This window comes from Ipomoea nil, unplaced genomic scaffold, assembly GCF_001879475.1.
Source record: "Ipomoea nil cultivar Tokyo-kokei standard unplaced genomic scaffold, Asagao_1.1 scaffold1421, whole genome shotgun sequence".
In the NCBI taxonomy this organism is placed as follows: Eukaryota; Viridiplantae; Streptophyta; class Magnoliopsida; order Solanales; family Convolvulaceae; genus Ipomoea; species Ipomoea nil.
In genome coordinates, this window is record NW_017617849.1 from 5988973 (window position 1) to 6011396 (window position 22424).

General features: G+C 37.3%; 3 protein-coding genes across 7 annotated transcripts; 1 reads left to right on the forward strand and 2 right to left on the reverse strand.

Annotated features, from left to right (window-relative positions):
• Positions 1 to 1513: 1513 nt before the first annotated feature.
• On the reverse strand, positions 1514 to 4876 carry LOC109187920 (transcription factor PIF4-like). Of its 4 annotated transcripts, none has more exons than XM_019338329.1 (9): positions 4562 to 4876; positions 4370 to 4442; positions 3389 to 4214; positions 3184 to 3282; positions 3025 to 3090; positions 2801 to 2866; positions 2422 to 2712; positions 2192 to 2314; positions 1514 to 1891 (listed from the first exon to the last, which is right to left on the reverse strand). In XM_019338329.1, exons 2-8 carry the CDS (start codon positions 4438 to 4440, stop codon positions 2225 to 2227), a joined length of 1509 nt encoding a protein of 502 aa, XP_019193874.1. In that variant the 5' UTR covers positions 4441 to 4442; positions 4562 to 4876; the 3' UTR covers positions 1514 to 1891; positions 2192 to 2224. The 4 variants fall into 4 exon arrangements, with proteins under 4 accessions (XP_019193874.1, XP_019193873.1, XP_019193875.1 ...); XM_019338328.1 differs by having other exon boundaries at positions 1514 to 1917; XM_019338330.1 differs by having other exon boundaries at positions 1514 to 1917; positions 2184 to 2314.
• Positions 4877 to 7173: 2297 nt separating this feature from the next.
• Positions 7174 to 12780, reverse strand: LOC109187922 (uncharacterized oxidoreductase At1g06690, chloroplastic). 2 transcript variants are annotated; one of them, XM_019338333.1, is made up of 10 exons: positions 12370 to 12780; positions 10742 to 10833; positions 10613 to 10653; positions 10324 to 10488; positions 10213 to 10235; positions 10027 to 10098; positions 9648 to 9815; positions 8353 to 8435; positions 8214 to 8276; positions 7174 to 7650 (listed from the first exon to the last, which is right to left on the reverse strand). In XM_019338333.1, the coding sequence occupies exons 1-10, from the start codon at positions 12587 to 12589 to the stop codon at positions 7465 to 7467; spliced, it is 1113 nt and encodes a 370-aa protein (XP_019193878.1). In that variant the 5' UTR covers positions 12590 to 12780; the 3' UTR covers positions 7174 to 7464. The 2 variants fall into 2 exon arrangements, with proteins under 2 accessions (XP_019193878.1, XP_019193879.1); XM_019338334.1 differs by lacking the exon at positions 7174 to 7650 and adding an exon at positions 7839 to 7970 and having other exon boundaries at positions 8175 to 8276.
• Positions 12781 to 16000: 3220 nt separating this feature from the next.
• LOC109187919 (heat shock 70 kDa protein 17) lies at positions 16001 to 22239 on the forward strand. The gene is made up of 14 exons (XM_019338327.1): positions 16001 to 16842; positions 17093 to 17325; positions 18136 to 18295; positions 18530 to 18775; positions 18894 to 19030; positions 19135 to 19474; positions 19627 to 19788; positions 20075 to 20146; positions 20300 to 20400; positions 20498 to 20567; positions 20863 to 20919; positions 21037 to 21098; positions 21553 to 21625; positions 21772 to 22239. The coding sequence occupies exons 1-14, from the start codon at positions 16090 to 16092 to the stop codon at positions 21988 to 21990; spliced, it is 2685 nt and encodes an 894-aa protein (XP_019193872.1). The 5' UTR covers positions 16001 to 16089; the 3' UTR covers positions 21991 to 22239.
• The last annotated feature ends 185 nt before the right edge of the window (positions 22240 to 22424 follow it).

The window sequence follows — 22424 nt, forward strand, 5'->3', positions numbered from 1 at the left end:
TAATTATATATATACACATAATGCTTGACTGACAGACATAATAATAATAATCATAGAATTTGTGGAGTGAGCAGCAACGTTTTTGGAGTGCACTATTGGAACCCATCAATCGAAACACCTTCTTTTACACCTTCCAACATCAAGATTGATAGAGATGGAAAGGGAGAGGTACAGTTGAGGGGGGGTGTACTGATTTACTGTTGCCAAATTGTGAGTGGCTTCCTTCTATTCTAAATATTATCCATTCATGTGAGGTGAGATGCCACTGTGGGCTCCATCTTTCCCCTCCCATTCAAAATGTTGGGTGTCAACCAAAACATGGGAGACCACAATTATATGAACCTAGTTGCCAACATGTCCCATAGAATGCCATGCATTATTATGGTCACTTACCCCGAGTACACCTCAACTGGTTTATCAATCTAAAGAAGTTAATAATTCAATAATTTAGCCCTTTAGAAAGGGGCAGTGAGAGTTATTGGGATTGATGTATGATTCTTTGGTCAATTGTCCTGGGCACAGTAGAACTCGTTGGTTAATCTAAGAAGTCAATAGTTTTGCTTTGTAGGTAGTTTGATTCCTACTAAAGAAAGGTATGAAGTTGACATGTTTTAAGCACTCGCGTACCGTCACTCTAAAAATTCTATAAACTGTTAAGGCATATTCAACGATTTACTGCTCCAGAAAAATTCTTTTGTATTTCATTATTATGGTCACTTCAAGATGTTACAAAGTCATTGAGTACAGTGAAATATCAGAGGAATATAGTGTTATCCTGTCCTACGGCAACTTGGAAGATAGAAAGATGGAATCTTTCATTGTTCACAACAATAAGCATCAGTCATATGCACAAGACTATCATCTTATGATGCTGTTGGTTATGCTTCTTATGTATTATCAATGTCATGATGCTTTTATCTCGTTCAGAAACTTATTCGATTGGCGAGTTAGTCACCAATAATTGCTCACGCATTGCAGTACAGATCACGCTTTCGCTAAGTCATTCAAATGTGAAGAACAGCTAAGGTCTCAGATTTCATAATCTAACCTTAATCTTGGCTGTCTGGAGAAGCTCAGGAGATCTTAAATGTCTGGTGTCTCCTATGTTGTTGGGGTGATAATGAACATATTTGGCCACAGAAATATGACTAAAGATCTGAACTCTAGACAGCCTGGTCCCTAAGGTTCATCAAAGGTAGCATGTTTGATTCATTCCTAAACACTAGAAAACACAAAACAGATCACTGAAGTATTCAGCCAGCATACACTCACCCATCATGAACTATTATGTTTCATATCTCTCTTTGTTGCTGTAAATATTTTCTGCAGATTGCTTTGAAATTACTTCTAGTTCTGCACAGTAAGTTGTTTAGTCCCCATGACGTTTCATTTGCTCTGGCTCCGATACAAAGGATTTATTCTGTCTCAACTAAAAGTTTAAGCTGATAATTGGATTACACATTTATATTTTATACATTATGTGCTAAACGGACATATGGAAGTGACAAGAAAATTTTGAAATGATGATCTCAGAGGAGATAAATGTAACCATCACATAAACTGTATACTCAGGAACAGAATGCCCCATGGCCTTCTATTTATCTTCTTTCCAGTAAAAGGAATAAGAATTATATACAATAACTCGATCTGACTCGTAATAAGAACATATATTTCACAGAATCACAGGACGATAAAACAATTAACCTATCACTAATCACTTGACATGACAGATTAAAAAGAATAACGTGTAGTGAAACAGCTGCTTCATTGACATGCACTGGATGACATATCTTGAATGTGTCATGGAATTTGGTTCGAGGTCATACCTATGGTGGAGGCACTGCACTCTGTTCCTTTCATCCATTTGAGAGAGCAGTTGGCTTTCCCTATCCTACAGTGGTAGTCTTTAATGAGCATCTGGGACCATGCCAGAAAATAGTCAAAGATGCTTTAATTTCCTATGGAGATAATAGGGTTCCAGTCCACATAAAATACCATTGATTGCATCTCGATTTTTCAAAAAATTTCAAAGTACAAATAACATCATTCTTGTTAATCAATAATGATATATACTGTGTGATTCTTGTGTTTTACTGTTTCCTGGAGGGAACAGAAATCACACGAGTTTTCTGCTTCTGTTATTATGCTGTTAAAAACTAAGATGTCAAAGTGCTGTAGCTTACATTCCCGTATTCCACTCTGGCTCTGTGGTAGCTAATGCTCATCAAGACGAGGGTCCACTGCCATTGGTAGGTGGATTGAACATTGAGTTCGGTTGAGATGCGTGTGAGCCCATGTTAAACATGTTTACGGCCTGCAACAGAAGAAACACAAATTTTCAGAAAGAAGATAAAATGGATCTCTTTCTGTGCTCTGATGAATCGAAGATATATTGGATTGGTTCGAGTACAATGAACTAACCTGGGAAGCATTTTGCATAGGGTGGAAACCCATGTAACTAGCAAATTGCTCTGCAAAATTGGGGTTTTGCAATTGATTCTGATAGTTGATAGGATTCAACATTGAATTCTGACACAATGCTGCTTGGTTCTGTGTGGAAGCCATAGTAGCTGCAGCATGATCAACCAAAGGAGGCCTCGGTAAATGCATATTAGGTAGCGCTGGCGGGACCATTCCCATTCCCATCCGTGACATGTAGTGTTGCATACCCGGGAACATCATTGATGCCATTCCGCTTCCCATCCACATCATCTGGAGGACATAATGAAGTAGCAGTTGGTTTTTACGGGAAAATAATTTACCAATTCACAAAGTTTCTGTAAGTAATCATAATTGTAACCTGAAGTTGCATTTGAAGGGACTTCAAGTATTCAATAGCCTCATCTAGCATTGATGCTTTATCTGTCTGAAAATGAAAGGATTTAAAACAGTGATGTCATAAACTTCCATATCATGCACTCAAAACAACTTGATCACCAACTGATACTCAATTTGCAGCAACTTTGGTTATTTAGCAGAATATGAAGTGAATAATAAGTTGAAAATGGGAAAAAGAGACCATACCTTATTGGAGTGAGGGAGAAGCTCTTGCAAGGCCCTCATCTTCTCATTGATTCTATCTCGTCGCCTCTGTATAAAAAGCGATACTCTTAATGAAATGATGGATATACTAAATTCTTTAAGATAATTATTCTGGGAGAGTGGGAGGTCCCCGAATCCTACCCTTTCAGAGAGGTTATGCACCTCAGCTGCACGACTCCTGCGAGTGGTTCCAGACTTTTGGGTTGACTTGTTTCCATTGCCAGATTCAAACTCAGCAGCCTACACAGTAAACTTTTGTCAGTGTTATCCTATGCAGTATGCACCACACAAATTGCCCTTTGGCATGCGAATATTCATCAGTGATGAGGAATTAAAGATAGCATACTTCTTCGCGCTGGGATTCTGATTCTTCTCCATCCCTGAGTTTTCTTTTTTGGCCGTGGCTAATGGTACCTGCGGATTGATTGCATGTTCTGGCAAAGCTGCTGCCTGATCTGCCAGACGATGATGTGCCCGCGGTCTCTTCTTCTGCTGTCTCAGTTTGAGGACTTACTTTCTCAACATAGCCCTTGTTCACTGCTGCTGATAAGCCCCTATCCCCATTCCCACTGCAAGAATTCCTGCTAAAAGCTGCATCAATGGCAACCTGATTGCTGCCACAGTGGCTTGATCCAACTGTCATTCCTGAACACTCTCTTATATCTCCATGCCCCTTTGCACCAAATTGTCCATTTGATGACCTAAGGTTCGCCTTGAGAGACGCCCCAAAACTGACGCCACCTTCAGGTAAGTTACAGTCGCGGCGCTGATGCAAAGAACTCAAGGTCTGAGTGCCAGGAGGTGGCATAGGATTCAGATTGACACCAGAATCAGATGAACCAAGCTTAATAATCTTACTGTCCTCCACTTGTCTGATCCCTCCTTTATCTGTGCCAACAGGATGATGAACTGATGGAATCTCAGACAAAAAAGGGGCACAGAACTCTTTCTCAAAAGAATCATCAACAGGACAATTAAGCCAAGAAGTTGTCTCATCATCTTGAATAAAACTGGGTGGATTCCCAAAGAGACTAACATCCCTTAAACTTGATTGATCATGTTTCTGAAGCTGCCTGCTTTCATTACCCTCAAACCCAGATTTCCTGTGTGTCTGGCTGTGCAACACAACCTGCCCATTCCTCCATAACAGCTCCACCAGGTCATGGTCCAATCTGTATTACACACACAAAAAATCATCGCATTTTCTCCCTGGATGACAATAACCAGTCCATTTCAAACATATTTCCAGAACCAAACCAATATGTTCACTAAAACATTGTTTTCTTTTTCTTTTTCTGCAAAGTAAAAAATCAGTTTAAGTACTAACCCCACAGGCTTCTTCTGGTTTGCAAGAGGGACTTCAGCCTCAATATTCCACTCAGGAAGGCAAGGATTCATAGCTGAAAAGTTTTCATTTCCAAGAAAATCCTCAGACACAATTCATAGAACAGTTAACAGGCAGAATGATCAAATACACAGAACATGAACACTATATGACACGAATGTTGCCCGTGCATACCTGAGAGAAACCCAAAAGAGGGGTATTGGCAAAATGATTTAAAAACCTTTTTTTTTTTTCTTCTTTTGCTGACAAACAAGCTATAAAAGGAAAGCAGGAAAGCAGAAAAGCACCCAAAAACGGAGCTTCAATTTGCCCAACAACAATTAAAAAATAAATAAAAACTATTCTGGGAAAACAAATTGAGGGGAAAAATATACTATGTGGTGTGTGTTTCGCCCATTAAAGAATCATCACTCAAACTTTCTCTCTCTAAAATTGGTGCAAAGGAAAGAGACAGGAGTAAACAGAGTGGGGCTGGACCGCAGCATTTTCCAGTTGCAGTAGTTAACGACAGAGAGGGATAAAGATATCAGCATTATCTTGACCTGACACGTGGCGAGCAGTTAGTGGTGTCAGCTGTCAAGATGTGGGCCCGCCTATCAAGATCCATCAAAATCTACACTCCCTCAGCTCCCGGTAAACTTTTCCCATTTTACGTGAATCTAAAACTCCCAACCCAATTGGCCACGTCTAGTCCGGTAAATCTTTTCTTTTAATTTTAATTTTTTTTAATCTCCCCATCGGTCACGTCCCGCGCGTGGCGATTGCAGTGTACAACACTACATGTACGGACTTCCTATAATCCTATATAAACCCGGCAATTTATATCCTACACCACGGCACGCGTTGCATTATGCGCCCAGATGCAAAACGACGTCGTTTTAATTTTTTTTTTTTTTTTTTAAAATTCCCGCCCCAGTGAATGGCAGTAGTTTTTTCTTTAAAAAAAAACCCGTTGTTCAAGAATGTACATAATGTTATACTAGAATACACATAATTGTATACATGAATGTACATAATTATATAACAAAATATACATACTCTTTTTAAAAGATAATACACATAATCTAACATAATAGATAATAAACATAAACTTTTAACATAATACACATCAACTATTAACATAATAAACACAAATTTTCTGATTCGGATGTACATAATTGTATAAAAAATGTACATAACTGTATGAATCAATACACATAACTGTATGAACAAATACACATAACTGTGTGAACAAATACACATAATCCCAGCAACTTCCTACCGCGCCTCCCAAAACGACGTCGTTTTGGGAGGCGCGCGGCGCACAGTGCTATGTGCGCCGTGGTGTAGGGTATAACGATTGATATAAACCTTTCTTCTCCCGACAGAATTTTTGGGACGATGACTGATTACTGATTAGGTAAATTTGACGTCTGTGCTTCAATAGATTGAGAAAGTATGTATGAGAATAGATATTACATTGTAATGGAGTCAGTAGGATTAAAAAAAAAAAAAGATAAATTTGCCGTCATTATTTCAAAGTATGTATCAGGTGAACTCTACTTTTGTGTAATAGCTCGCAAATTATGAGCTTGATTGAGAGAGTGTTGATAAAAATTAAACTTTGACTTTGATTCGTTCAGCCTTTCGAAGCAAATAAAATGAATTTTACTGTCATATCAGAAGGTCAGAAGAATTTTTAAATATCATTTTGGACTACTAGAAATAGACTAACAAATATGGGATTTGAATTTACATGCTTACAAAGTGTGAACCAAAACCCAAGTGGCAAATGAGTTCTCTTTGTGGGGTTTGATCCCCACAAGTGACGATTCCCTCTAGGCCAGCTTCAGCGCCTCTCGGAGCGAATCGGGTGGACCTGGACCGTTAAACAGACAGAGAAAGACCCGGACGGTCGGACCACATTGTGGTTTACATAAAAAAAAAAAAAAAAAAAAGTGTGAACCAAAAAAACCTCGAGTTTTTTTTTTTTTTTTTTTTTTTGAAAGGGCCTCAAGTTTTTTTAAAAAAGTAATGTATAATCTCTAAATTTATTTAAGAGTTAATTTCAGTAAAGATCCTTTGTTTTTTGTGTCAATTCTAAATTTAGTCTCATATTATTGTTTTTGTCATTTAACATCCCACACTATTTTTTTTTTTTTGACACTTTTAATCCTTTTCAAGACTTTTTCTATTTTTAGTAAGGACAATTTTGTCTTTTCATGTTTTTCTTTTGTTATTTTTTCGATTTCAGCCGATTTAATTGGTTTAGAACTTTAGGTAACCTCTGATTTTTAATAATCATATTTTTCAACCAGTTTTTAATAAAATTCTAAACCAATTAAACCGGTTAAAACATGAAAAATAACAAAAGAAAAATATGAATAGACAAAAATGCCTTTATTAAAAATATGAAAAGTCATGAGAATGACTGTGTTCAGAAACTAATAGTATGAGATGTTAAATGGCAAAAACGATAATTTGAGACTAAATTTAGAATTACCACCAAAATCAAGGAACCTCTGGTGAAATTTAACTCTTTATTTAATGAGAAAAATAACTTCTTATTACCCTAGTTCATTTTTCTTTTTTGAATGATAGATGAAAACTCACAACCGTATAAAAAATATCTTCTCATTATCCTAGTTCATATTTAAGAGGAAGCAACTAGGTTTATATGCTCTGGTCCATAGTTGAAAGGTGAAACTTTGTATATATGCCCTTTGGTTTCGTTTTTTAGTGATTGATTTGAGACTTGAGAGAGAGCACAATTAGCTTGAAGAATTGTTCCAAAAATATGGTCTTTCTTTTAAAAAGAGCCAATTATACCCTCCTTACTTCTGCCAAAAAAGTGAAATGTACAATTCTACCAAAGTACAAGATAGCGATATGTGATGCCATGGAACAACATAGAAGTTCCCTAAGCTTTACAAAAAAAAAATAAACTTTACAAAATATATTTAGATACATATTTTTTTGGATAACGGGAGAAGCCCACAGGCACTACCCGAAGGTATGAACGGGGTAAACCCCGCCTTGTGACTCGAACCCACAAATGACCATAAAGAGATAAACCAACCAGCTTAAGTTGCCCTAACTTAGAGTTTTTCAACAGGAAAACCTATAACAGGCTTGATATCTGATGCCAAAGATCGAAGCTCCTCGACTTCTTCCTTGGTCAATCTCCAGCCGAGCGCACCAGCAAACTCTGTAGCCTGCTCCGCGTTTTTGGCTCCTGGGATGGGCACGACGTTCTCCTGGGAGATCAACCAGTTGAGGACCACCTGCGAGATAAATCTTCTTCAAATAAGTGAGCACTTATTCATGAAAAAAAAAAAAAATGAATATCTGATATCTCTCGTCGTGTGAAAGCAGAGAATGGGATTAGTGGAGTCGAAGAGAAATCACGAAATGCAAGATTCTTTCGAGTCGTTTTTCGTTTTCAAGTTGATGGAATTTTCCTGGTCCTAAGTAATAGAGAGGGTTTCTTTATTGATCCAACATATGATAGTTCATCCCCCCCAAAAAATTGATTCCTAACAACTACAAGTCTACAATCAGTGCATTGCATTTTCAGAGAATATTTTTACTTTTCAATCCCGATCCTATCACAGAAACGAAAACCTATTTAGTTCAATTATTACTAACTGACATAAGTTTTCACAAGAAAACGATATATTCTAGCAAGTTACTTATTAAGAATATTGATCCATCTAAGTGACCACTGAGAAAAATATCCTAAGCTTGGAGCCTAATCTATTTGGGGAGGGGGGAGGGGGGCATGGTACCCCAAAAAAACGAAAGGTGAGCTAACATGAAGCTCAGAAATGAATGGTCTAAAGTGCACCTGTGTTGGAGTTCTGCTGTAGCTCTCTCCTATCCCCTTTATTCGGTTTATCAGCGGCTGCAACTGAAGTGCACGAAATACATTTGAGTTACTGAACAAAAAATGCTTAACGAGGTATTTCCCGTGTCAGAAACCTTACTTGGGTTAAAAATTCAGGAGTGTAAATCCGTCCCCGAGGACCAGTTGGAGGGTTTTCTGGAGTATACTTTCCGGTAAGAGCACCTGCATAAGAAAGCTCATCAGTCTGGTGTATATGAATCTCAAAGTTGGAGCCAAGCTATGATGAAAAAGAATATATTTTTGACTTATTTATCCAATAAGACATTAAGGTTTTTGGACCAACATCACATAATCACATATGTTCATTCAAGACCAATAAACATCTAACCCTAAAACATTTTTAAAATGAAAAAAGTTAGTAGTGCGTATCCTACTTGCTAAGCAGCTCCCAGTGGAAGTCAAACTGACAGTTGGAATTAAGCTATCTTAGACGGTAAAATGGCACACCTTTAACCTTTAAGCCCGTACCACACTCAGACTAATCCCCATTCACATCGGGCCAACCAATTAAGGGGCACCGGGCCGGCCCAATTAAAGGGCACAGTGCAAGCCATATTGGTTTTTCTATACGAGAAGGGATTCGAACTCCCGACCTCTCTTAAGGGATGAGAGTGCACAGCCACTCACGCCAACCAAGCTGGTTATGCCAAAATTTATTTGTTCATGCTGAACTATGTAGTCCCACAATGCCTGACTAATAACTGATCAATAGTCAAAGGCCTTGTGGTCGAGTGGCATAGCTGTGATCCCTCAAATGAGAGGTCTCAGGTTCGAATCACAGTGTGGGGGCATTGACTCTTTGTGCTTCAGTAGATCGAGAAAGTATGTATGAACAGATACTACATTGTAATAGAGTCAATAGTATTCAAAAAAAATAATAATAACTGATCAGTTAGAAATTAATATTCAAAGCTGTCAAATGGCTGCCACTATGCCAAAAGTACTAAGATTAAAGGTATATGGAACAAGCAAAGCAATAAAACTCGACAAATAATACCACACCGATTTTCATTTAAGATTGGGGAAGTCTTTAACGTTCAGCTAATCTGAAAAACTAAAGGACGAATGCATAAAAACTAATGGTTAGGTTTCATTTTAGTGTCATGTTTGTTCAAATAAATGAGTGGCAAACAGCTACCAAACTTGTGGGCACACAAGCAGAAGCTATGGAAGGCTAACCGGAGACATGAGAGATACATTATTGTCGAAAAGAATATGGCAGCTTCAGAAAGGTCATAAGCTCGTAACCAATATTGAAGCATAAGCCACTTCCTCAAGTCCCCCGTTCTTTTGGGCCTTTGGGGAAATAGGGTCGGGTCGTTTATTTTATGTGTCAGCTTATGTGTGACATGAGCATAATAATTCGAACTTCACCTTGAGCAATAGGCGAATATGCAATTAACGTGATCCCTAGTTCATCACAGGCGGCTTTTACCCCATTCTCCTCCGGCAACCTGTATATCAAACTATAATTTACTTGGTTCGAAGCTAGGGGGATCCCCCTCTTTTTAAGCTGCGTGTATGCATCTCGAAGACGCTTTTCTGAAATACAAACCGGGGGAAATTTGTTGGAGATAATATATTCCAAGGTTGAAAAAATCGCTAGGCGCCCTCCAGGCGCCTGGGGACCACCTAGGGCACCTAGAGCGCCTAGGCAGGCACCTAGAGCGCCTAGGCAGGCACCTAGGGCACCTAGAGTGCCTAGGAGGGCGCCTAGAGCGATTAATTGGCGCCTAGAGTACAAGGAGCATACCACTGTAGTTGGACACCCCAACAGCTTTCACGAGGCCCTGTTCCACCGCATCTCCTAAACCATCAATATAACCTGAAAAGAATCACGGGAGGAATTTTTTTTCTAAAATTTATTTATAAATTTGAGCACGAATTCTAGGAATTTCAACTTTTGAATGGCGTAAGGGGAGCCAGTTATGAAAATGACCTTCATTTCCCCATATCCCTGGCCTGAAAATCAAATTAAGCCGAGTAATCAATATACTGATTATTAGTTACAGGGAAGGTATTCATTCACAAGTCTAATAATGCAGCTTACCAGTGGAGCTGATAAAGTTCTACCGAAGAAAGTTCAAGGCGGGACAGGGAATCCTTGAGGGCTGCAAGGACGCTTTCCCGGCCAAGCCTCCATGGCAGTGCTGCAAACTTGGTTGCAACAGCAACCTCCACATCTGGAGTCCTCTCTTTTCTTTCCTTAATGAATCTTTTTGGGACGGGGGCAAAAAAAAAAACAATCTTAATAATAAAACCAGAGCATAAACAAATGGTACATTGAAAAAGGATGTGTTCAAGACAAAATATAGGAAACAAAAGGACTTATGGCTCACCTCCCTAGTAGAGTTTCAGAATTTATTGCCCCAAATGAGAACTGCAAGCATAAAAATTGTTTTTCTTTGGAAACCTTAATATTGTTTTAACTGAATTAGTGCAAAGGACTATGCAGAAAAGATTCATACCCTCGATCCATAAACCTCAGCAGTATCAATGAATGTTATTCCACAATCAATGCTAGCCTCAAAAGCACCTTTTGCAGCCTTCATTTTTCTATCTTTATGATAAAATTGGAAATACAAACAAATCATATTGATATCACATAAACTGAACACGTACAATAATCAAGTCATAAACATAACATAGGCAAAAGAAACATGACGAATCAAAAGTTAAAAAACAATCAAGTTCTCAGCACATTGTCTAGAGTATAACTTTTGTTAGCTGATAGTTGTTAGCTATTAGTTTATTGAGTTAATTAGAGGGTATAACTAGTTGATAACATTAGCTGTTTGTAGAAAGGTGTTTGGTAAATTAGCTGTTTGGTATAATTTCTTTTCTCAGAAAGCTAATTGAAAAAGTTGCATTGAGTAGCTTTTTTGAACTTTGGCATTTTGGAGTTACAAAAAACTAATTAACCAAACACTTATATTGATTTTTTAACCAAATCAAACAGCTAATAGTGGTCAAATAAGCCAAAATTGACCTATAGGCTAACTATTTTACCAAATAGAGCCATTATCGACTCTCTTATTCTCAGTTATTCCCTATGGCAGTCAGTCAAATATGTTCATTAACTATTTAGTGCGAGTGTATGACTACCTTATTAGTTAATCTTCCCGGCATTTGAAATGCTATTCACCACATAAGAACCCCAGAATTGCAATCACCAATGAGGTCACCACAGACACAATCAATTGAGCTTCCTTCTAACATAAATTTTTTCTTTTTCACAAAGCACATATTTTGGGAATGGCCACATAGTGGATGATACATTGACTCTTTCTCATCACACCTTCTTGTGCATGCATACCATTATAACATTAGATTATCTGTCATACAATTGTAGCTTGTTCTTAACTAGGAATATCCATGGATAAACTCTAAGCAATAACTACCCAGGGATAATTCTAGCCAAGTTTGTCCGTGCTTGGTAACTACAATTTTCCAAGTTTGACCCCCCCTAGGAGGGGCCCTTCTTGGTTTGAACTAGTCAGCTATGGGTAACATAGGTTGGTTTACCTCCTTTGGTCCTTTGCCAGCTAAGGTCACAAGATGGGCAACCTTCTCCCAAAAGGTTAAATCCCCAAATCTCAACCCGACAGAGCATTTGGGATGATGTAAATCACGATGACTCAATAGCTCAACAGACATTGCCAAATGGCGGTGTGCACAAGAGATCTGCCCACTTCGGGCATAATCCTCAGCCAAGGTTCGAATCTTGGTCTCTTCTCCTAAATACTACCTACTGAACCAATGAGCTAAACCCGTGCAGACACAAGATGGGCAACCTGATTTACCTCCTCGTAGTCCATTGCTAAGGTCACAATGTGAGGTTATCAGTACACATCATCTAATAGTGGCCATGTTTCCTAGTCACCCAAACCAGTGAAATCTGTTAGCTATAAACCTTAATTGCTTCTTTCCCATGTAAGAAACAACAGAAAATACATTACTAATATCCTAACCTTAAACCATTTAAACAACTTATGGTCCAAATTCCAAACGAATCTTCATAGTTTCACAAAATAGGATACTGGAAAGGCAAAAGTTCAAATTTTTTCTTCACAATACCGTAACTGCAACAACTCACCATCCCATTCAAAGTTGTTCCAGTAACTGGTGTCACCCCAAGACCAAGCCCCAATCCCAAGCTTCGTGACCTTCAACTCAGACCCACCAAGCTTCGCCTTCTCTTCTTCCCCAATTCTCACAGCAACGCTGCTTTCCGAAGCCATGGCTCTCACCGGAGCCACCTGGGATTTCCTCAGGCTTAATCCGGAGAAACACGCGCTACTGAAATATAGAGCCATTTCCACTCTAGTGTCTAGAAGAGCAGACAGAGCCACAACACAAAGTGGAGGTGTAATGGACTCCCTGTGGCGATGCTTTCTTTATGGAGAAAGTGGAAGTTTTTGGTATTTCTGTGTCGACATAATTTATCGGGTGAACATGGAAACTGGTTTTCCATTTTAAGGTGGAGGTGACGACAACCTACTCACTACTTCTAGCCGCAGGAATTATGTGCATCTCAATCGTCAGTATATTGGGACAATAAAAAATAAATAATGCCTTCTTCTCATATTGAAATTGAAATTGAAATAAAAATAATATGTATTTGAGATAAGAGACTAAGGTTCCAAATTCGGCGACGGCAGTGTGAGAATTATATTTAAAGTGGACAGATTTCTTGTGTGCACTGTTGTTTGGTCTTGTCTACTAAATCATTAAGTCACTGTAATTTACATCATCTCACATGCTCTGTCTGATCAGAATGTAGAGGACCCTTAAGGTTGGGAATTCAGCCAAGACAAGAAATAAAAATAATAATGTAAATAGTCCCTCAAATTATACGCAAAAACAATTATCATATTAAAAATTCAACTAAATATTTCAATTTATCAAATTGATACAATTAAATCAATTATCATACTATATTTAATTTACCAGTGAAAATGTACTGACATGACATCTCTATTGAAATAAATTAATTTAAAAATAAATAATACGAAAACAAATTTGATTTTCATACGGATAAACGGTCGGCTTCTTCGTCCAAATGATGGGGAGACGACAGACTAGCTTCTCCATTTTCTCCAATAACATTTTTATTAAACAAAATTATTATTAAAATTTGTCACATCAACACATTTTATTAGTTTCTATATTGGGTTTACTAACTAATTTACTTTTTTTTCTAACAACTAACTAATTTACTTAATTACAACAATTTGACAAATCACTAGTTTAATTATACCATTTTGATGAATTAAAAGTCTTCACTTATTTTATTTATTTTTAGTTTAATACCCTGTTTATTGTTTTGTCAATAGTTTGAGAGCTTGTGACCATTTGATCGAATAATATTATGAGGTGGGGAAGGCTGCAGAGTTGTTTTTTTTTTTTTAATCCAAATAAACAAAATCTTATGAGGTGACATCTGAATCATCAACAACATATTTTTCTTGGACCAAAATAAACAAAATCTTATGATATAACACTATGTTAACTTATAATGATTCAATTACACTATTAGGGTGTGTTTGAAAATTCGAAAAATGATTTTTAGAAATCATTTTTCGGGTTTTTGGTGTTTGGCTGTGCAAGGAAAATGGAAGTCAAAGGAAAAAAGGAAAATGGCACATAGTCAATGGAAAATGTGGCCTTTTTTTCCGGAAAATGACTTCCCTTTTTTGGGGGAAGTCATTTTCCATTCTTTGTTCTCTCATCTTTTGGCCAGAAAATTTCCGCTACTTCACCAACACCCATTGCGCATTGTTCTCTCCTCTTCGGATTTGGTTCTCTCCTCTTCGGATCTCTTCTTCCGATTTGTGATTGTACGTTTTTCGACGAGCAGAGGGTGTTCTCTACTACTCTCTGGTGTTTGACCGGACACCATAGAGAATCTCTCTCTGGTTTCTGGCTGGAAACCAGAGAACACAGTCGGAAACCAGAGAGCAGTACTCTTTGGTTTTCGGCGTTTCTCTTTTTTCTTTTTCTTTTTTTATTAACTTTTTAATAAATAATATTATTTGATTTCAAAAATAAATAAATGTTTTTATATTTTAAACAAAATAATTAATTATATAAACTGTTTAATTTTGTAATTCTACCTCATTTTACAGAAAATGAACCAAACACACAAAGACAGTTTTCTGCTGTGTAGCCAAACACGAGAAAGGAAAATATTTTCCGGAAAATAACTCATTTTCCAGAAGTCATTTTCCTGCTTTCCAAACGGACTCTTAGCTGAGAATTAATTGTGTTAACTATTCTGACTAGTTAATAATATTATAAAATTGTGTGAAAATGTTCAATAAATTAGATATTTACTATTGGCGGGGTAACACTTAAAATGATTTTGATAGGAATTATTTTTCGGGCATCGTGCCTATACGGTGGTCGGTTACGGACATTTGGTGCGAACTGAGCTCGACCATGACCACGACCACGGTTGACCTAACCTTATGTGTTAACTGGGCTTAACCGAATGGTAATCTCGTGAATAGCTTTACGACCTTTGACTCATTGACCTATTCAGGTCGGACCGACCTACATGTGCCTTGTGGCATAATGCGGTGCGCTCAGGAATATCAAGGCACGTGGCTAGAGCCCCTTGGGCTTCAGCCTGAACCGGTGCATGGTCTCCACGTGCCACGCATGTCGCTGGCCCGAGACCTGTCTCCTCGCGTCCCCTATAAACACCACATTTATTGCTCTCAAGATGGACTTTTAGTTATTTCTACACCTTAACTATTATCTCGAACACCTCTGACCCACAATCATGTATATCAAACTCTTCCAATCAAATCAACAAGATGCTTATGATTTGAACCCGGAATCGGATTAGGACTGTATATATTACTTCGTATATGAATATATTAATTCGTTTATTGAATTATCATTAAATTATTTGTAGTGGTATGTATAAAAATTTAAATAAGTTTTTAAATAATACTCACTCTACCATATTTTTCTTGTCTGGTTTACTATTAATCGGTCAAATCAATTCTTTATTCATTGCTTATTTTTTTAAATAATTTTTTATTATTTTAAATTTAATTTTTTTGTATTTAATAGTACTTTTAATATAGTTTCTAAATATATAAATTTCATATATTAATACTAAACTTAATATTATTAAAAATTAAATTATTATTCTTCAAAATTTCCTTTAAATTTAGGAGTGTATTAAGCGAGTGTTTGGTAAATGAATGACCAACTAATTTTTAAATGATTTGATCAATTTTGACGGATTTACCGAGTCAATCAACCAACTAAGTGTTTGGTAACCTTTGAAAATGTCACAGGATCAAACTCTGATGATGGGATATTAATTCTTGAAAAATTGTAAAACATATACTACCTTGTAATAAAGTTAATAGTATTAAAAAAACAATTCACTTAATCATTTATCAAATACTTTTAAAAATTTTACAATTTAATAATTTAATTACACTTTTAAAATAAATTGAGAGTTTAAATGACACTTGTAAAAATAACAACCCACATGATGCGTCAGTCGCTTTACGCTCAAGACTTGACCGAAGTGTGTAGAGTGGTTTGAGTCTGCTCTCTCGACAAATCTACGATGACTGCGAAACCAACACACAGGACGTCACACGTTCTTCCACGTGTCAATTTCGCCGCGTGTCTCCTTCCCATTCGTTGTAACCTTCTTAACTGTCCACGTATGCCCCGTGTATAAATACTCCTCAACATTTTATTCATCAGTTCTCCGACCTTCATCCCAGTTTAATCTCCGGTAACGGACTCGTTCATTTGCGGAGGAGTTCCGGCGACGGTGGACACAATGCTTTTCCGGATAGGGATATTTTTATCCCTGCTCTTGCTCAACTCAATTTGCTGTCATGCCGCTGTTTCCAGCATAGATCTGGGATCTGAATCCATGAAAGTCGCCGTGGTCAACCTGAAACCGGGGCAACCGCCAATCTCGATCGCCATCAATGAGATGTCGAAGCGCAAAAGCCCGTCGTTAGTCGCATTCCATTCCGGGGCGAGGCTAATCGGCGAGGAGGCGTCGGGCCTCCTCGCGCGCTATCCGGACAAGGTTTATTCCCATCTTCGAGAACTCATCGCTAAACCCTACGATCACGTCGTCAAATCCCTAGACTCCCTGTATTTAAAACACGACGTTTTTCCGGAGGAGACGAGGAATGTCGCGGCTTTCCGTACCGAGAACGGGAATTTCACGGCAGAGGAGCTGGTGGCGATGGTGTTGAAGTACGCGATTGGGCTCGCGGAGACGCACGTGCGGGGCGGTTCAGTGAAGGATGCAGTAATAACAGTGCCTCCATTCATGGGCGTCGCAGAGAGAAATGGGCTGCTTACTGCCGCCGAGCTCGCGGGGATCAATGTGCTTGCGCTCGTTAACGAGCATTCTGGAGCTGCGTTGCAATACGGGATTGACAAAGATTTCTCCAATGGATCAAGGCACGTGATCTTCTATGACATGGGGGCAGGTAGCACTTATGCTACTCTTGTGTATTTCTCTGCGTACGATGCCAAAGAATATGGGAGGACCGTGTCAGTTAACCAGTTTCAGGTAAAATGTTTCTATTCAAAGCTTTTAATTATAAAGCTCAAACATTTAAAATAGAATTTCCGGAAGTATGATCTTTTTTGGTTATAGTTTACTACTTGAAGATATCGGACTGTATAGATAAATCGGTTTTACTTTTTATTTATAGTGGTGATGTTCGTTCAGGGGATTATTCTGTAGTTGTATTATACTATGCTTTTGTTCTATTTGTATTATATGGTGCATCATAATTTGACAATAAATGATTTTGCAGGTAAAAGATGCTAGATGGGATGCTGAACTCGGTGGTGAACAGTTTGAATTAAGGTTGGTAGAGTACTTTGCAGATGAGTTCAACAAACAGCTTGGAAATAAGTTTGATGTGAGAAAGTCTCCTAAGGCAATGGCCAAATTGAAGAAACAGGTTAAGCGAACAAAAGAAATACTCAGTGCAAACACAGTTGCTCCAATCTCAGTTGAATCCTTCTATGATGATCGTGATTTTCGGTGAGTTCATTGATTGTAACAGAATTCTTTATAAATTTCCTTGCATTGCTTTGGGATTGTTTCTTTTGAAATAAAACTTAATGTTTACTTTGGAGAAGTTGGAGATCAAAAGTTTCATTTAGATACAAGATGCAAGGTGGCATATTAGGCAAACAAAGATGTACATGAATAGGTTGTTATTATAGAAGGTCTCAAATATTAAGCTTATATTATGTTGCTATATTGTGCTTTTTTTAAATCACTGCTATAACTAATTGCACACAGTGAGTCTTAGTTTATAAGAGTTATGTATATTTGCTGTGTACATGAAGAAAGTTCAATGTGTAATGGCAAAGCCATTCCAATCTCCCTCTGTCAGTCCATCCCATTTTTATGTCTTATTTTGACAGACCCTGGTGTATAAGAAAAAATTGAATAAAATATAATACGAGACTAGTTGGAAATATGTTTAAAATATCTATAATGGACAAAAGATTTATAGAAGGGGTAAGGAAGTCCGCAAAGAAAACAGTGATAAATTGCTCTTTTTGTTCTTGACTTCCCTATGTATTGTATTATGTTGATTTGTTTTATCTCAGTTAGATAATGCATGTCTTCTTGATTATCTACTTAATCCTTTGTTTTCTACCAGGAGCATATTTTATCTTTGCTGATTTCTATGCAATAATGCATTTCTCTGTTATTATCCACATGTTGTATATTTGTTCTCACTATCTCTGTTGGATAATGCATTTATATGTGATTATCTGCTTATTTATTTATTTATTAATTTATTTGTTTGTTTGTTTGTTTATTTTTGTTTTCTATCAGGAGCACAATAACTCGTGAGAAGTTTGAAGAGCTATGTGAAGATTTGTGGGAAAGAGCTCTTGTTCCTTTGAAAGATGTTTTGAGGCACTCTGGTTTGAAGACTGAAGAAATTTATGCAGTAGAGCTCATTGGAGGTGGCACTCGGGTGCCAAAATTGCAGGTTATAAAACTTTTGTGTTCACAAATAAACTAGCAACCCTGTCTGTTGTCTTGTCAGACTGTAAAAGAAATAAAAGAAAATAATCCTGTGAAGTTCCTGCCTGTTCTCTTACTTTTTGTACGGATTACTCTCTTGGTCATGTCTAGATGCCAAATAGCATATCCTACATATTGTTTATCTGCTATTCTTGATGTTGATTGTTTGTTTAAAATAATTTTCCATTTTCCTTGGCAGGCCAAGCTTCAAGAGTTTCTTGGGAGGAAAGAGCTGGACAAACATTTGGATGCAGATGAAGCAACTGTTCTTGGTGCCTCGCTGCATGCTGCAAATATAAGTGATGGGATAAAATTGAACCGCAAGCTGGGCATGATTGATGGTTCAATGTACGGATTTGTTATTAATGTAGATGGTCCTGATCTGCCCAAAGATGAGAGTACCAGCCAATTTTTAATACCTCGAATGAAAAAATTACCCAGTAAGGTAAATCAGTTGTTATCACCCTGCATTGAAGTAGAAATTAGATATCCATACATGAGGATGTTACAATAACAAATCTCTTGTGCATACTGCTTATGTGATTACTTCTGGTGCACTGCAGATGTTCAGATCCATTGTTCATGACAAAGATTTTGAAGTTTCACTTGCTTATGAAAGCAAAGACTTACTACCACCTGGCACTACTTCACTTACATTTGCTCAGTATGCAGTAGGAGGACTAGCAGATGCGAATGAGAGGTAAGGATAAAGAATTCAAATGGTGTTATGTGATCCCTTATTATGCTTCAAGCTTTTAGGCAACTTTCTACTGGACAACATCTGATCTTGTATCTTTTTTCTAGATACGCATCAAGAAATATTTCGGCTCCAATCAAAGCCAACCTGCATTTCTCTCTTAGTAGGAGTGGAACATTCTCTTTGGACCGGGCGGATGCTGTTATTGAAATATCTGAATGGGTGGAATTTCCAAGAAAGAATCTGACAGTGGATGGTTCAAACTCTACTGCTGCCAATGTATCGGTTGAGTCCAGCCCCAAGAACACTACAGAGGATAGTGATGACAAGCTGGATGTGGAGGGTGCTAGTAGTGATTCATCCAATTCTACTGCAAATAATTCTTCTACGACAGATCTTGGTGCTGAGAAGAAACTGAAAAAACGGACTTTCCGCATTCCTCTAAAGGTCATTTATTCATCTCATTTGAGAGAGCTAATTATATTTATTCTTCATCCAATTTTTGGCACTGTACTAACAACCTTATCCCACAACAACATTTTGGTTGTAATTTCTTGATCTTTCCCTCTTTTAAGGCTTGGCTTTTTGTCTCTGTGTAGATTATAGAGAAGACAACGGGTCCAGCAATGTCTTTTTCAGACAAGTCTCTTAGTGAAGCTAAATTGAAATTGGAAGAACTGGACAAAAAAGATGCAGAGAGGAGAAGAACTGCTGAATTGAAGAACAACCTGGAAAGTTACATATATGATACGAGAGATAAGGTTTGAAAATTTTGAAATTCCAATGGGCTATAATGCAGTATTTTGCCATATTTTGTGATCCAACAATTTCTGTGTAGCTTCTAAATTGGCATCCTCATTTGTTTTTTAGTTCTTTGTGCATGAATAGATATTCATTTGTCAGTTAATTTCTGAAAATGATTCATGTGATGTTGATAGTTTAACTGCTTTTTTCTTTTTGTTTTTATGTACTTCAAAGAAAATTGAGTTCTGAAGCTGCTGTTATTTAATTGCCTTCTTTTCTATTTGTTGATGCACTTTACACCAGATTGAGTCAGAAGAATTTGCAAAAATTTCAACTGACCAAGAGCGCAAATCCTATATCGAGAAACTTGATGAGGTTTGCTTATTCTCTCTGACTTGATCAATATGCCTTTTGTTTTTTATATATTGCATAATTTTATTCATTTCACTTTTGGTTTGGTAAGTGATTTATATGTCTCTAATTTTCTATATTTATTGAATGCTAATTTATCTGCAACTCACTTTTCAGGTGCAAGAATGGTTATACACTGATGGTGAAGATGCATCAGCCACAGAATTTGAGAAAAAATTAGATATGTTGAAGGCTATTGGTGATCCTATATTCCATAGGTCTTGCCCTAGTTTCTATGCCAAAACTTCAGAAAATATCTTTCTAATAATTTAGATATAGCTCATTCTAATATTGCATTCTTGAAATTTGGAATAGATATAATGAGCTTACTGCACGCCCTGCTGCATCTGAACATGCTCGACGCTACCTCACTGAATTGCAACAGGTTGACTATTACAAATATTTTTCAATTTGTTTACTTTCTTATAATGTATAATATGTTCTATGTTATGCACAGAAAGACATTTGCATGCATGTGTGTATTATGTATGAGGTCGAATAAGATGAAGTTGTCAATAAATTAGATACTGCAGAATGATAGTTAAACAATTATACTATAATGACAAGAAATGAAATAGCATGAATTTTACTGGAAGTTTTACACTTGGTGGCTTGTTTTTCTCTCTTCTGGGAAATCTGTAGTCCATTTATCTTTTTTTTTTTTTTCTTTGACATCTTAGATTGTGCAAAGATGGGAAACAGATAAATCTTGGCTTCCTAGAGGGAGAATTGATGAGGTACAGTATATAAATTTGTCCTTCATTCTTGCACATCATCTTATTTGAGTTATTTCTTTTTATGAATGTTTGGAAGGGGTAAGGACTAATTTTTATTTATTTATTTATTTATTGTAGGTTCTGGCTGAGGCTGAGAAACTGAAGAGTTGGCTGAATGAGAAGGAGGCTGAGCAGGCTAAGTGAGTTCTCCATCTCTTTTCTTCTTGTTTCCCTTGGGCTTCAATCTGTTTTCATGCTATCACTTATCGCATCATAACTATTCCTTCTTGTGAACCATTTGTTCAGCCAAGATCATTCAATGATTTAGAGAAAAAAAGACAAACTGTCAAAATATTGAGACCATGCAAAATTTCGTTTCATTTAGGCAGGGTGGCCATGACTTAATAAATATTTGAGGGGTCAAGGTCTTAATTCTAACCTAGGGTTCAAGTCGAGGAAAATTAGTTTTTGCAATAAGATGGGGAGTATGTTGGCACACGACGTTAGTGACTTTAGGTCATATTGTTGGCACACGATGTTAATTTGGCTGAGTCAGTGCTGTGATAAGTGCATTACTTGTGGAAGCGTGTCTGTCTTCAGCTTCAAGATTATATTGTTTGATTTATTGGTGACAAGTCACAACTTATGCAACAGGACTCCAGGATATAGCAAACCAGTATTCACATCAGAAGAAGTATACAACAAGTTATTTGATCTTCAAGATAAGGTATTGTGGATGATTCCTTGTTATTTTTCTTGAACTAAATTGGACTGAGTACACAGTATCACTCACAATCTCTTACACGATTGCTAAACCGTTGGATTAATGGATTCTTTTGTTTCTCCTGTATGCGTTTCCTTTTCCCTGACTAGGTGGCCAAGGTCAATAAAATTCCTAAACCAAAGCCAAAGGTCGAGAAGCCCGCAAAGAATGAAACCGAGAACAATGGACAAAAAGAAAAGGCTGACTCGTCTTCTGAGGAACCCTCAAAGAAAGAGCAAACTGGAGATTCGGAGAAACCAGCCAGTGGTGAAAAACCTAGTGCCAAATCCAACGGTGATGGCCAGACAGAAAGGCACGATGAGTTATGATTTTTTTAGAACAAATTCACGTAGGCATATAGAGGTTAGAAAGAGACAAGAACAGCAACTTCAATGGAGGAGTGAAGTGAAGCCCCATGTTTCTTGATCCCACTCTCCCTTTGTTAAACTTTGAATAGTCAATGCCAAGAGGATCATATGCTTCATTTGAGTTATTTGTAGCAAAACACTCCTGTATAAACTCCAAGATAACATGCAGCATTTGAACTGCAAAAAGAATTTTGTTAGCTTTGTCCATCACTTCATCTTCAGCTTAGTTCATGTTCCATTCTAATCACCCCTTTAATAGTACACACACTTATATGTATTTTTTTTTGAGTGACGAAGAAAATTCGCAGTCACTATTTAAGAGTATGCATTCAGTAAATTTTATATTCTGAGTCAGTAAAAGACCACAAAGAGTTATATTATTTGTATTTGTTTTT

What these genes read in the sequence shown, in the direction of transcription:
- LOC109187922 (XM_019338333.1), bottom strand. Translation starts at nt 12,589, where the DNA reads ATGGCTCTATATTTCAGTAGCGCGTGTTTCTCCGGATTAAGCCTGAGG. An exon ending in TCTGAAACTCTACTAGGGAG is followed by an intron (nt 10,489 to 10,612) that starts GTGAGCCATAAG and finishes CGTCCCAAAAAG; the next exon opens with ATTCATTAAGGAAAGAAAAG. An exon ending in GAACTTTATCAGCTCCACTG is followed by an intron (nt 10,236 to 10,323) that starts GTAAGCTGCATT and finishes TTTGATTTTCAG; the next exon opens with GCCAGGGATATGGGGAAATG.
- LOC109187920 (XM_019338329.1), bottom strand. Translation starts at nt 4,440, where the DNA reads ATGAATCCTTGCCTTCCTGAGTGGAATATTGAGGCTGAAGTCCCTCTT. An exon ending in TTCTCCCTCACTCCAATAAG is followed by an intron (nt 2,867 to 3,024) that starts GTATGGTCTCTT and finishes TTTCATTTTCAG; the next exon opens with ACAGATAAAGCATCAATGCT. An exon ending in CTATGCAAAATGCTTCCCAG is followed by an intron (nt 2,315 to 2,421) that starts GTTAGTTCATTG and finishes CTTCTGTTGCAG; the next exon opens with GCCGTAAACATGTTTAACAT.
- LOC109187919 (XM_019338327.1), top strand. Translation starts at nt 16,090, where the DNA reads ATGCTTTTCCGGATAGGGATATTTTTATCCCTGCTCTTGCTCAACTCA. An exon ending in ACCTCACTGAATTGCAACAG is followed by an intron (nt 20,568 to 20,862) that starts GTTGACTATTAC and finishes TTGACATCTTAG; the next exon opens with ATTGTGCAAAGATGGGAAAC. An exon ending in AAGGAGGCTGAGCAGGCTAA is followed by an intron (nt 21,099 to 21,552) that starts GTGAGTTCTCCA and finishes CTTATGCAACAG; the next exon opens with GACTCCAGGATATAGCAAAC.